Below are 15,237 nucleotides of genomic sequence, written 5' to 3'. Positions count from 1 at the left end.
TTCCTTACAAGTCATGGATAATATAATGATTTTCTCGCATTTAACGTACTTGTTGCGTATCCTTGGTTAATTTTTTTTTTTTTTTATTCCCCTATTTGGAAACCCGCATTTTAGCAGAAACATGCAAGCAATCCTTTTTGTTCTCAACAATTTCATAACCCATGGCAACTAGCACACCTGTGCTTTTGTCCCTTATTTTGACTCATTTCCATGTGTTCCACTCAGAACAAATCTTCTGTAAATGAAACAAAGTTAACCTAGGCACAAAATGGACAATCCGCTAAAAGTGACAAAAGACAGACTCACAAATTTGAACGGTTAGCACAAAAAAGAAAAATAACATAAATGGAAACATTCAGTCACATTGCTATTACAATGTGTACGTATATTACTGAATACCTTCTCGGACGCGAATCCATGTGAAACCCTATTGAATCCTAACATGGGTGATTAAAAGTAACCTTTGCCTTAACACAAAAGGGAATTGCCTCCTTTCTTTTTTTGTCCATGTACCTGTATAGAGGCATTCATATCTACGATTGAATGTGGCGAGGCCAGTCATAACAGCGATGAAGAAGTCTTTGCAGGTAAAGAAAGTTAAAACGTAAAAATTACTCCGAAAAAAAGTGAAAATAATATAATTATCTATAAAGTATATCCACCACCACCCCACTGCAACGCGCCTCCTTAGACCAGGATGGGAACACCAAATTTGATGAAAACTCAAAGGATTATTGCAAAATTGGAAGTAAATATATGCACAAATTTGAGAATCTGGAAAAGAAAGGTAACCTTTTAAATATTTTCTTCGCAATTGTGTCATTCCTCTAACCTGAACTTTTATATAAAATTTTTTTTTTTTCCCCCATTTTTCATCTTTTAGAACATGAGAATATTGATTTAAAATTGGTAGCGCCCAGAGACAATAATATGACCCTAGTCGATCCGTCCTATATAAGGTACAAATGTATGATTATCCCCATTAAGGGGGAGAAGTTACGTTTGGTCTCCAGTTTCATGAATGCCCATTTAGATATGCACACATATAAACATACACACATGCCTGCTGGCACCTGCAAATTCGACAGAGAAAGAGACTTCGGCGGGGACAAGGACTACATAAGCGTCAGCTTCGTTAACGATTTTATAAAAGTGTCTAAGGATGAAATACGCGCTGGACAGAAGGACTTCCATGGAGGGAGTTACAACTTCACATATAAAGACGGAGACAACAAGAACAATTACGAATACATAAATACAACCAACGAGTACTACATAACCAAAAACGTGGAGGAGAAAATGAAAAACACGGGGATGACCACCGAAAATTTTTGCGCGGACAATAAAATTTTGCTGTATGAAGGTGAGCCAAATGAACTAAGAGCAGCACGCCTGTCATATTGGAAAAAAAGAAGCGAATGTTCCAAAGGCGCCGTTGTAAAGGCGGTGCACTGCAAAGGTGCTACGCTTGTGTAAGTGCCATTTCGAAGAAACGCGAAAAGAAACAATTTTCTCCTCTCAGACGGGATGAACAAGTGGTCCGACAAGAGCAGATATCTCTATTTTGTTGATAAAGAGGAGCAAAATAATGGATACAAAAAAAAAAAAAAATTTAAAGATATACGTCTGAACGACACCCTTATAGTGGATAATTACGAGAAGTTGCTTTACAAGGAGGACCCTAGTAGTGACAAGGTCAAAATAGAAAACTTGATATTGGACGTCCTCAACAATGGTACGTGTCTCCTCCAAAAAAGTGCCCCAAAGGGGGGAAAAACACCTATGTAGGGCTAACCATACGTAAAGAGGGGACATAAAATGTTGGCATGAAATACCTACCATATAACCTAAAATAAAATCCCCCTTTATTTTTACCCTCTCCCTTGTTCAGATTTTGATTACGACTATGACTACAATTTAGCGTCTAATGAAAATGCCACGTAAGATTCTTCAAAGTGTGATAAACTGTCTCCAAGGGACACATTCGAAATTTTCTCCCAACGTGCAACACTGCAGTAGCCTGTATGCATACTGTGTCGTTTATTTTGTGTTGCGTGCCATTTCATTTCGCAGGCCTAAGGATGCACTCGAGGGGGAAGACAGACGCACGGTAAGAAACATGAACGCAAAAAAAGAAAATTATAAATAGGCAGATGACCAAATATACACCAAACGCACGGCCCCAATTGCGTGACCAAGAACCGAACAACATGGTGACCACTCCTCTGCATGCAGGCACAGGCGCAGGCGAAGGATGGACAAAAAAACCTCAGGAAGACGAAACAGCCCTTGAATATAGCCCCGAAGATAAAAAGCAAATACAACCGATCTTACATCTTGGATTATCTGCATTATGATAACTTCTTCCATGATGAGCACGTGAACATTTCTGAAAAATCGATCTCCGATAACTCGGATTGTGAAGTCCATGAGAAGGGAAAATATAACTCCCCAACTTACACCATAGGAAATAAAAAAGAGTTTGACATAAAAAGCAACATCCATAATTTATTAACCAAAGTTAAGACAGAACTAAATGTCAGAGATTTTTCAAAGTTCATACCGGAGCAGTTTAACACGGATGTGTTTTTATCAAACGAATCAGAGAGCGAAGAGTACGAATCTGGTTCTGATGAAAGTGTAAGAGAAAATGCACGCGCACGTGTTCACCTGCGTAAGTGTTTACGCACGTGGTTGCGCGAACAGGGGAAAAAAGAAAAGAATATTACGTAAAGTTATGTAAATTCTTATGTGTCAAATTAGGGGGGCTATCACAACAACGCTAAGTGGGTTCTTCCCAGGCGCTGCGCTTTCCATAAGACACAAAAGTGTACATATGTGAACATCTCCAATTACGTATACTTCTTCCCCTTTTAAATACCTCATCATCTTTTTCTTCTTTTCCAAGATGAATTGCATTCTGAAGAAGAAAAAAATCCAGTGGAATGACAAAAAGATGAAAGAAGAAATGGAGCTGCTGCGCAAATACGACTACGTGGAATCGCTATACTCTCCTGGCTACTGCTCCAGAATTACGCATAATTTGAGGGACAAATATAACAAAAAGAGGGTCAACATTTATGACCTGAAGAGTAAGTCGGAAAGGAGGCAAGCAAAGCAAACTGGACAAACGAAACAAACGGAAACTCTCTCTACATTTCGCTCAACTTTGTTTATATTCCCTCGCACGTGCCCTCGTAATGGCGCCATAAATATACACCGCATCATATGCCTCCCACCCACATGCAGAGAACCAACTGTATGAGCAAATAAAAAAGGACTTAATGGACGAAGAACAAACGAAGAAGGCCGAAGAAAATCTGCAAAAATTCAGACTCGAACATTTACAACTCCCCGAAGAAAAGCCAAGTGCAGATGAAGAAGCAGATTTGGAAAGTGTCCAGGGCATTTCGGAAATAGACAAACCAACCGATCAAGGTGTACCAGATTTGAAACACAAGTGGAAGGATGTTGATGATAACAAAACGGACAGTTCCATAACGTTCGATAATCTAGATAGTAGAAGCATAAATAACTTGAAGAGGAAATACAAAGCGCTGAAAAAAAGTGACAGGCCTTGTACGAGAGAGTTAAAGAGGCTAAAATTTTACATATGCCGAAGGGTTAATAAGAAGAAATATCTGCTTAAGAACTTGACGTCGGATAAGGAGGACAGGAAGAAGAAGGAGAAAATACGTAAGGCCATGAAATTTTCCACTCAGGGAGGCTACAACCTGTTGGCCAAGATCCAGGAAGGTGTGTCAATGCATATAGCATTCGTTATGGTGGTGGTTACGGCATCGGTTATGGTGGTGATTGTGACAGTAACCAAAAGAGTTGCCAACATTTTGTCGTAAATCTTGCTCCAGTAGGAACACTAATTATTTCGCGCCAAACCAAACTCACTGAACACAACCTGCCCCAAATTCTCAGACGTCAAGAGGTACGAGGAGGAGGAGGAAGACGAAGCCAACCAACTGGAAGAAGATGACCTATTTGACATAAACGAAATAAGCACATCAGAAATGAACACATCTGAGTACACCTACTCATCACTAACCATTTCATCCTACGAATATTTAAATATACGTGGGGTGCACTATAATGATAATTCCTACGAAAATGTATTTTACCACAACGACCCAAAGGTGGACGTCACTTACCTGTATGACAATGTCCACTTTTTTCTTATTCAACGGGACAAGCATGAAGAGGAAACGGTAAAAAAAGGAAAAGCGAAATGGGGAGTTGCCTGGTGTGGGAACCGGCCCCATTATATGTTACGCATTACCAATTATATGCTGTCGACCCATTATACATTACGCATTACCAATTATATGCTGTCGACCCATTATACGTTACGCATTACCCATTATATGCTGTCGACCCATTATACGTTACGCATTACCCATTATATGCTGTCGACCCATTATACGTTACGCATTACACATTATATGTTACCGACCCATTACATGTGCTTCCACGCAGAGAACGAGCAAGGGAATTCTGTTCATGGAAATGCTCGTGTACGACCTCAAGTTCTACCGACACGGGAAGCACATCGAAGAAGACGCATTACTGTACACCCTAGAAATAAACGAAAATACAACTGCAAAACTGGAGAATACAGAAAATGACACCTCCGAAATATTGCTAAAAACGGGGAACAAAAACAGCGGAGCAATTCAATGTTCTATAGCAGGCAATAAACGAAAGATGAGTATCATCTATAACAAAATACATAAAAGAATTTTACTTGTCAACTATGTAAAATATTTGAACTCCATTTCAAGTGGGGTAATTGAAAATGCTGTTAATTATTTCCTACTGGAATGTAACATATTGAATTTAAATAATGTCCCATATAACAAAAATGCAGATAAAATTATCCTTTCTTCTTCCACCCCCCACCAAGTAGTAAATATTTGTAGCATCAATTTAGTCAACAGAAATATGAACATTGAAGACTTGTCTGAATTTCTATCCATTTCAAATGTCAAACAATGCAGTTCGTTGAATTTAACAAAGAACCCACTGTTCCAAAATTTAACATTTGAAGGAATTAAGAATGACATAAATTCTGTCATCAAACGTTTTAAATCTTTACAAGTGAAGGAACTCATTTTAGACTTCATTGATCTATCAGACACCGCGGGTGAATATTTTATCACTAAAATTTTGTTAAATACAAATATTTCTTTTCTCAGCCTAGTCAGTTGTGAATTAAAGAGTAATAACATAAACAACACAGTAAACCATGTCAAACATTCTATGAACAGAGAGAGAAGATTTGCAAATGCCATTAGTTATGTCAATGTAGAGTTTAACAAATTAACTTATTACGACCTGGTGTCTCTCCTTAATATTTTTTTTGAGCTAAATAAAGATTTTAAAATGTTATATATTTGTGGAAATTTCATACAGAGTGATATATTCGATATATCCTTCGAGTTTAAGAGGAGGAAATCTTTCATCCAAATGAACAAATTTGTCAAGCCCTCGCTGGACATTTTCCATGTTTACACCATCGACCAAGTTAGGGACTCCTACCCGTGCAACTTACGGGGTGTCGCGGAACTATTGGAGGAGGTAAGGCACGAGAACGCAAGACATCATTGTGCGCCTTGACGGGATGTTTCATTTTGTCGCGTCGCCTCATCACCATTGCACCGCGCAACCCCCCATTTTACTCCCAGGGAAAAGTCACCGAAGTCACCTTCGAGCTGTACTTCTGCTACCTGTACATCGTGAAGCCAAAGGAAAGGCTCTACACCATTAGAAACATCTTAGTAGACAGGAAAGACACCATGAGCATAGTGGTAATTAAGGCACTGGTTAACAACAAGGATGTAAAAATTCAGCTGAATTTATTTAAGGAAAATATAATAGTTATCTTTCACAACATAGTACGAAATAGGTTTGTACAATATGGAGTGTTGTGGAGAGGCATATCTGATGCCTCGAGTATCTACATCGCGTATGGGGGGGAAAAAAGTCCCTTGTTTGTTGCGCAGAGGCAGCTAGCTACTTTCATATTATGGCTACCCCCATTTTTTTTATTTTTTTTCGCAGCTTCATCGGGAAGACGTACTACCAAGAGCAGATCAGAAACGGCAGAGAAGTGAACGACAACGTTTTGAATTACTTTATTATTCCAAGTGCAAATGTAATTTGAGGGCCCCCGCAATGTTTGGGTTACCACAAGTGTGGGCATGTGTACAGGGCTGTAGTCATTCGTCACCTAATTGTTCGTTTAGCTCTACCACCACATCTACCTCCTTTTTTTGCGCCCCCCTCCCCACGCAGGAGATTAACTTTTACCATTACAACGTCACACGAGAAGAAATACACTTTGTTCTGGATCTGTGTAAAAGGGGGGTCGTGAAGAACATGAACCTCAGCCACTGTTACCTCGGCAACGAAGATATTCTGTACTTCAATTCAGTGAAGACGGATCCCTACGATATTAAAATTTACAAATTGTCTATGGGCAATAACTTAATCGATTCGAATGTGGACATGAATGAGCTAATTACTTTTCTGTCCAACTTTACCATTTTTTTGTAAGTCCTTTCGCATATGCAAAAAATCTATTGGTCAAAATGAAATAGGGGGGAAGAACTGTGCAAATGCTTTGCATTAACGAAAAGTGGAGGCAAAGCGCTGCTCGGGGCACCCTCCCCCACTTGCCACTGTAGAGGCATCAACACCAACGGCTCATTCCCTTTCCTTTTCAGCAAAATAAACCTTAGTGGTCTGAACATCGGGACGCACCCCTCCGTATGTGAATTTTTTGTTTACCTCTTGAACAATACCAAGTGCAAGATTATAAAGTAATGCGAGAGGGGAGGGCATATCAGTGTATGATGTAGTAGAGATTATTTTTTCATATGTCTATGTTTGCATGCTTTACATGTGTCCGCGCTCAGTGGATCCACTTTATGTACCTATTTTTGCTCTACCCCGCATCTCTATCCCCCCCCTCCGTCAGTCTGGACAACTGCAACCTGGGAAACGCCTTCCTGCTGAATGTCAACCGAAATATGAAGCAACTGAAGAAAAACAGCTACCTGAGTATCCTATCTATGCAACACAACTCCTTCAGTAACAAAAAAGGAATTTTCAATTTCTTAAATACCATCATTTCTATATGCACGTCAATAGACAAGATCAAAGTTTACACTAACTATATAAGTCATGAAGACGCCAGGCTTATAATGAAGAACACGATTAAAAAGAACGTGGTGTCTTTTCAGTACACTTACGACACATCTACCTGCTCCCAGAATGACATGATAAAGGTGGCCAAAATAGCGAAGAATAAAATCAATAAGGATGTGGAGTACAGTGCAGATATGACAGAACATGAGCGGAACATAATTGAGGAGTTTTTCGAGAAAAAACAAAAAGAACGGGGAGCGCAAGAAAGAGGTGCAGGCGAGAAAGCAGCAGACCACAAGTTCGCAAACCGCTACAATTTGGACGACTTAAAATCGCGACAGGTTAAATATTGTGTGATGAAGTGAGTATTATTTCTTTTCTTTTTTTTTTTTTTTTTTTTGTGCGGATGGGGAATGGGTTAAAATTGGTCTCCCTGGCACTTATGTTCTGTTGAACCCTCTGCATACAGCACTGCAGTTATGGCGATCGCGCGTCTGTGTTTTCCCCGTTGGGAGAGCATATATAAATGCAGTACCTTTTTTGGGTCGTTTTCCATGGCTTCCCTTTACAAACATTGTTCAAATTTGCGAGTCTGCACATTTTACGGCAGCTTACTCTCTTTTTACCTTTTTTTTGGTATGCTCCATTTTTCCCGCGAGGTTTATTTTCAAAATAAAAAAAAACAGGCCTTTACTTTCATCAACTGGTTACTCGTTGCAATCTGCCAGCGGCTTCCCAACGCCCCCAAATATTTTGCATACATATGTAGTGCTCAAGTGTGTTATGCGACTGGGCTACTCTCCATGGCGGCAATATTTTTTTTTTTTGTCATTTTGCATTAACATTATGTCATACTTATCTTGTCACTGTAAATTCTTCTCCATGTTCACACATACACCTTAAGTCAGATGGTGTATTCGTTGTGCGTTTTTTAAGGCGATATTTTATTTACCATAATTAAGATACCTATATGCACGTTCCCAACAAATGACACTTGCGTTTTAAAAAAAAAACAAACAAACAAAAAACCAAGTGTTCATGCCCCTTCCCACTTCCTGTTGGAGAAACAAAACTGGGAAGCAGTTAGCCATGCGTAAGTAGTTTGTGAAGAGAAATAGAAGAAAACAAAATAAAAAAAACAATAAAAAATAATAGCAGTACAATAGCAGCGTAATAGCAAAATAAGCCAGCCGCAAATGAATTACTCCCCCAGCAATTCCCCCACCTTTGCCTTTTTTTCCGCGTATTAAAAATGAGTATGTATTTCTTCTTGCTGTTCGAAAGCGTGGTCTTGCTGATCAATAGCGTTTTAATTATAAATGAAAAGAAGCTAAAAAAATATAAAAAAATCGACATAAGTTTGAACAGCAATGACATTGTTGATAACATTAAGTTGTTATTCTACACGATAAGAATATATTTTAAAATCCCGTTGATCTTCCTCAATTTGTTATGTATTATCATTGAAATTTTATTTGGATAAGTTCGCCGCGGACGTCCACATTTATATATGTGTGCACAGTGGCAGCGTTTGTTTGGAGTCTGCGTCCTCTGCCTCCCTTGTTTATATTTCCACGCAGTTCCTACTTTATGTGTAAATTATGCGTACGTGTAGAGAATGTCCCTTAAACAGTTACATCACCCGAATTGCACCCCCCACCATTTCCACATGTGAAACCCCTCCCTCTATGTAAATGGGAATCCACGTGTATACGTCCCAACGCGTATGTCCATGCGCGTGTCCCTAAACTGTGCCTACTCTGTGTGCGTGTTTGTGCCGTTTTGCGGAGAACCAAACTGCAGTACCCCCTCGGTGAATATTCCTTGTGGATATGATCCCTCCTCCTAACCCATCGGAACAGTTACTAAGAAAAAGGTGTCCGTTTTTTTTTTTGTATTAACAGTTTGTCCTCTGTTCCCAACCTGCAAACCTACTCCTGCGAAGAATCGCAGCGGTGCACTTGTTCTGAAATATACCCATAGGGAGTCACCCAGTGTGAACCCTAAACTAAAAAGTGCAGCCATTGAGATACCCCAAAGCATTCCTTGCCCCTTCCGCGTAAAATATGTCATCTGCCTATATAACGGAAATTAGGAAGAAGCAGAAGGACTATCTAAGTTGCCTATTCAGCAAGTTTGAAAAATATTCCAATGAAAAGGTTCTAACAAATTTGATAAACAAATCGTTAAATGAAATTGCGCTGTACCCCTTCCAAGATGTTAGCGACAACGAAATCATAGATGATGTGAATGAGTACATAAACGAACTAACAATTAATGCTGAATATAAGAGGAAAAAAATATTCAAACATTTGTGCGAGATTTTCCTAAATGACAATTTTTATATATATGATAAAAAAGACAGATACGAATTGAAGTTCGTCATTTTAAAATTATTATTTCTGATTGGAGAAAGCAAAACAAGTGAGAACACACAACACATTGACCATCTATATGTTAAGTATTTTCAAAAGAAAGAAGAACATGAAGAAGAAGTGGCCCCCCCTTTAAACATAAATGAGCAAAATGCTCTCTATGATATACACACCTTTAACATTCAAGAGGAGAACAAATATCTTAAAGAGCTATACAGCACAGACAATGATATTACAAGATTATCATCCCTCTCTGGAGAAGAGGAGGACATACATATTGGCGACATTGAAAAAGATGAGTCCCTACAGTATGGCCATCCAAGCGATATATACAATCAGCTAGCTAATTATCAGAATCAACCAAACGGCCACAATGGCGCAAAACCAAATCGCAACAACTTTCACGAAATGCAGTACACCCAATATGTAGACAGCTATATGAAAAACAAGAATGATTTAACATATGAAAATGTCGTCAAAAAAATATCACAATGTGTTTATGAATATCCTCATTATGAAGATGTGGGGGATCAATGGAGACACGATGCAAGGAGTTCCTTCCAGAGTAACCAATCTGTCGATTGTCTTGAAAATATGTTGTCGTACGATAATGTGGACGAACATGTACATAGTGCTAATGTAGGTACTAGAGGCGGCAGAAATGACTCACGTCGCCGGATTAGCACGCGTAGCTCTAGCACAGCATCCGATGAAGACATACTTGCCAGTCTAAGAATGAGGCAAAACAAAACCAAAGATCCATCCCGCCCACGCAGACCAAGAGAACAATACTTTTTTAATAACATAAACCTTTTCTATGAGGAATATCATGAGAGTGAAGAGAACGATGCGAGCATTATATACGAGACTGAAATTTACAATCTGCACAACGTGTTCGCCAGTGATGTGAGACAGGATGGGAAAGAAGAGACACCTGGAGAAATAACCAGTAGGACATGTCACCCAGGTGAAAACACACTGGATGATAATGCATCCGGGTACATTTCCACACAGTGGAAGGATTCTTCCCGTTATGCGCACAGATCGAATGAGGAGGAACCCGCACAAACGGATGGTCCACAACATGGTTGCAACATTGTCCTTGCCGATAAGGGCAATATTATAAATGCTGCAACAGCCACCAAAGGAAGGAATAATAAAAGGAAAGGCACATTTTACGTAAGCGAAATATTTATCATAAAAGAAATTTTGATGATGTTGTCCCTAAATTGCCCCATAAAATTTAAGGAAGACTTTTTTACGAACTTTTCCGATTTTTTATTTAACCACGTAATGGACAAGAATAAAATAAAAGAGGATTTTTTATTTTACATAAAAATAGAAAGGCGTGAAAAAGGAGAGGGAAGTGTCCTACATGGAGGCGTAACGAAATACAGAGCAGTCATCAGTCAAATGATGAATGTCAAACAGTACAACTTAAGAAGAAAGACATTTAAAAATTATGTGAAGAAAATAAAAAAAGTTAGTATAAAATTATTTTACCTGAATATTTTTTTTTTTTTGGTGGAACAATTTCGATATATTTTTTTTTTCTTGCCATACAATTTAAGGGACATTTTCAACCACATCATATATATAAGAGAACACCTAAGTCATGATGACGGGAAGAATAATTTGTCTATTCTCTTCGAACAGATGAATTTGACTGGAAGCAAAGGCAGAGGGAGCAACAATCTGGGCAACAGAATCAACATGTACTACCCGGGAAATTTCCTCGAGTGCTTTATAGACTCCCTAAAATGTCTTTATTCCGAATGGATTTGCGTGGTAGAAATTTTGTACAACTATCACATCCTTCTGGTCATGAAGCAGTACAACATTGTGCCCCTTAGGGACCAACAAATTTTGGACGTCCTAAATAGGATGGACCGAATACACATAATGGATTACCTACGTGTCGATCATTTTGTGAATTGGAAGCGTCGCAAAAGGGGAAGGCAGCCACACGGTAAGGTACACTCTCGTGAGGTGATAACGCCGTTCGAGGAGCCCCACACATGTGAGCAAAGGAAAGCAAATGCTTCCTTCTACCTACGTAAAAACAGGTGGGAAAATGCAAAGAGACTACTAGATGAGCAAAAAATTGCCAACTTCAGATCGCTCAGCCTTATCCACCTGCAGGTTATAATGAGTAAGTACCTCTACGTATGGAATAATCTCTACGACTATGTCGACATTATATTGTCCTACTTACTTTATAACATCGGTGTAAATGATTATACCCATTTTAATGCCCTATATGACAACGCCAAAAAGTTCTGCATCTGCTATGACATGACAGTACTGTACTGGAGGAATTGCCAAGTTGTAAAAAACAAGTCGCTCGAAAAGATTTTCCGCTTCCTTCTAAATGGGCTGAATGTATACTACTCGAAACATATAAGCAGTTGGATTAAGAAGGGAAAAATTGACGATAGCTTTAATGAATTTTTTGTGTACTCGCAGGATAGGGGGCATGAAGGGCCATTTGCTAATCATATGCTGTTTATAAAGAAGCAGAGCGAATTTGTCATGTGCCCAGAGTTTTTTAACTCCTTTGTTTTTTTCCTAATAAGCCTCGGAAATAACATTCGTTTGTATATGAAAATTAGTCATGAGAAGGAGGTAGACTACGTCGATTATTATTTGAAGGGGGGTGAGGAGTCCCGTCGGTTGAAGCGTCTGGCGCGTGTGGATTATGAGGCTGGCCTCGGTGATGTAGGCCCTACTGACGAGTACAGTGATGATATGGATGATGAGCATGAGGACCCGTGTTACGCCATCGCGCCATCTCCTTATCGCCCAAAACGATTGCACAAAAACACCCTCAACTACTACTACAATATCGAGAATTTGAAACGCGTCCAGAACATATTCCTAGACTGTATCTCGACCATTTTGATGAAACCGCCAAATGAGGAAAACGTCCTGCCTTACTTTAACAAAACTATTTTGGCACTAAATGTGTCATACGATTTGTACATTAAAAAGTTTCTTCAGGAAGAATTCTTTCACCTCTTCCTTCAAAGCAATCGCATTTTTTTAGATAGCCTAATGAAGTATTCCTACCTCTTAGAGTATTTCTGCTGTTTGCGCAGTTTAGTATTCCTCGAAATAGCTGATTTTATTTCTGCCTTTTTTGAGTTCATTTTTAAGGAGGTATCCATTCCTCTTATCGACGAGAGAAATATGAATACCACGTTTAGGCAATGCGTTGTGCACAATGTGAATAGGCCTACGCCTAACCTGGACGGATCCAATTCCTGTGCGTCCTTTTTGCATAAGCGGTTTGTGTTGCTCCATATGAATATACTGATGCAGAAGAATTCCCACTATAAGGAAGAGAAAAGAGCAAAAATGTGCGAAACGAGCGAAGGAGATGACTGCGCGGATGCAGAGCCAGATCATGTGCACAGACCCAACGGTGAAGTGCACACTGATGAGGAAAAACGCCAAGTCGAGATTAACGCTGAGCATAGAGATGTCCCCAGTAACATTGCGCCATACCCCTGGAATTACACCCATCCAGGGGAACCTCCCCCAATGATAAAAACATCAGCCCAATCTGCAAAAAACGGAACAGCGCAGAGCAACACCACTGGAAAAGCACAAAGGAATGTACAGGACGACGAAGCACACCAGAGAAAGGAATCCTCCATTTGTCAACAATTGACAAAAAACTTTTACAAGGAAGAAATTATAACGAGCATCTTGAAGAGATTCTACTTTACCCTAAGGGAAAACAAAATGTATAACAACAACATGCGTGTTATAAGTTACAGGAATTTGCTAATAGAGACAAGGGGAAGTGGGTCATGTTTTGTAAATTTTTTATTTGATTCGAAATGTTTGGAGAAATATTCAACGATATTTTCCTACTTTCTTGAAATAAAAAAATCTTTACATGTACTAAATTTAGTGCACATATTTTATAAGTACCTGAGGACAAAGAAATCAGAACAGTATGAATGCGTGGAGGCAATTATCATTTCTTTGTGTATTTTAAAATATAAAATATTCTTCTTCCTGAACACCTTGTATACCTACTACCAGTGGATTTTGAGTTTTTCGTGGAATCAGTTCATTTCCACTTTGTTAAAATCAAAATCATTGTATCAGATAAAACATAGTCACCAGCTGTACTTAACTTTTCTAATCGAAACAATGTTAGTACCGATACGCACGAGACATGACGAGCTGCACAATTTTTACATAAATGATGAACACAGGAAAAATGTCCTGCTTCAGGAATATGAAAGAAAAAAGGTTGTTTTTAATCCTCCCATGAATAATAATGGCCAGGGGGAGATGCAAACTGATTCGTATAATCTGTGGGGTAGCTCCACTGTTGCTTTGGAACATACAAACCATTGCGATTCTCCAGGACGCTTAAGTCAAATGGCCCATGACGCGGACAAGTACAGACGTGAAAGGAAACGAAGCGATGGGGTAGATAATAATAAAGCTTGGGAAAACACCACCGCCAGTTCCCTCCTTCAGGGCTCCCTCAATAAGGAGTTCTTGTTGAATGAATTATTTTCCAATAACCTTCTTAACCTGTTATCCATTCCTTCCCAAATTTACGATATTCTTCTAAAGCTGAGCAAACTGTTCAATATCAGATTTGATCTAAATTTTGACAACTCATACGACATGACTTTTCAAAGCGAGCAGGAGATGGAGGATGAGGAACAGGATGAAGAGGACGACGAAGAAGAAATAATGAACGTAAAAAATGAAATCTTAAACAGGGACAATATTACAGTAGCAGAAGGGGGTAAGAGGACGTATTCTAAAAACGGACATGCAAAAAGTGATTGGAAGGACTCCGCAGACAGAGGACACATTTTATTGTCCATAAACAGTTACATAAAATCACTTGTAAACATTTTCGATATTCACTACTTGGAATTTGTAATGAAATTAAATATCATTTCTTTGAATGTAGACCAAAATAGCTTCTTTGGCCCTAATAGGGATTCCAGACTGTTTAACCACATTTTGAGGTTAGACAAAAGTATCCTGAAAAAAGTAACCATTTTACAGTGTATGTTGTCTTTCCACTCGTTTGGCGTTGACGGCCCCATGGATGCCTCTTATAGTTAGCTACGCTAGCTCGTGCGAGAGAGACGGCCATTGCGGGTGTTGCGACGGCGTTGCCTCCACGTTAATTTCCATTTGGAAGCCATGTGCTGGGCATATTGTCACCCTTTTATTCCCCCCTCTTTGCAACATTTTTTTTTTTTTTTGTATTTCGGTTGAACACGTTTGAGGGTTCCCGCCCACGTGTAATGAACCTTCCAAGGTGTCACCAAACATTTTTTTACGTTTAACAAAAACAGTCGCATGATGAACCCATTTTTCATGCGTGTTCTCACGACGCACATATTAATGTAAATTTCCTTTTAAGCGAACTGTGGGGAGAGGCGGATGCCGGGGTGTATCTCCTAAAAGGAGGAGAGACACCCCTAATTGGGTAAATATTTTTATATTTCAGCTGAGGCGCCAAAAAGGAGAGAGCTAAAAAAATAAGCATATGAGTAAATAAAATGGGGTAACGGAACAAAGCAGGGTGGGCACAGAGCAGCAACTGTTGTCATGGCTAGAAGCACTAGAGCTGCTAAAGTGCGACAAAAACAAAAAATTCAACGGACGCTCCAAAAAAAATGCAACATAGTTAAAGAGCCGCAGCTGTAACACC

The 15,237-nt window shown here is 39.2% G+C and overlaps 3 protein-coding genes across 3 annotated transcripts; all 3 read left to right on the top strand.

The window, feature by feature from the left end:
• Positions 1 to 268: 268 nt before the first annotated feature.
• AK88_03427 (uncharacterized protein) lies at positions 269 to 7,526 on the top strand (the record flags this gene model as incomplete). Its single annotated transcript, XM_012481044.1, has 18 exons — positions 269 to 317; positions 522 to 587; positions 692 to 787; positions 884 to 959; positions 1,089 to 1,363; positions 1,523 to 1,735; positions 1,892 to 1,940; positions 2,074 to 2,110; positions 2,236 to 2,640; positions 2,909 to 3,092; positions 3,250 to 3,756; positions 3,934 to 4,220; positions 4,489 to 5,589; positions 5,697 to 5,917; positions 6,073 to 6,166; positions 6,307 to 6,563; positions 6,738 to 6,833; positions 6,992 to 7,526. 18 exons carry the CDS (start codon positions 269 to 271, stop codon positions 7,524 to 7,526), a joined length of 4,548 nt encoding a protein of 1,515 aa, XP_012336467.1.
• An 887-nt stretch (positions 7,527 to 8,413) lies between these two features.
• On the top strand, positions 8,414 to 8,644 carry AK88_03426 (uncharacterized protein; the record flags this gene model as incomplete). Its single annotated transcript, XM_012481043.1, has 1 exon — positions 8,414 to 8,644. The coding sequence occupies one exon, from the start codon at positions 8,414 to 8,416 to the stop codon at positions 8,642 to 8,644; it is 231 nt and encodes a 76-aa protein (XP_012336466.1).
• Positions 8,645 to 9,227: 583 nt separating this feature from the next.
• Positions 9,228 to 14,642, top strand: AK88_03425 (uncharacterized protein; the record flags this gene model as incomplete). Its single annotated transcript, XM_012481042.1, has 1 exon — positions 9,228 to 14,642. The coding sequence occupies one exon, from the start codon at positions 9,228 to 9,230 to the stop codon at positions 14,640 to 14,642; it is 5,415 nt and encodes a 1,804-aa protein (XP_012336465.1).
• Positions 14,643 to 15,237: the final 595 nt, after the last annotated feature.

The sequence above is a fragment of the Plasmodium fragile genome (assembly GCF_000956335.1).
Source record: "Plasmodium fragile strain nilgiri unplaced genomic scaffold supercont1.39, whole genome shotgun sequence".
Classification (NCBI taxonomy): domain Eukaryota; phylum Apicomplexa; class Aconoidasida; order Haemosporida; family Plasmodiidae; genus Plasmodium; species Plasmodium fragile.
The sequence above is the reverse complement of the archived record's forward strand: the minus strand, read 5'-3'. Positions and strand labels throughout refer to the sequence as shown.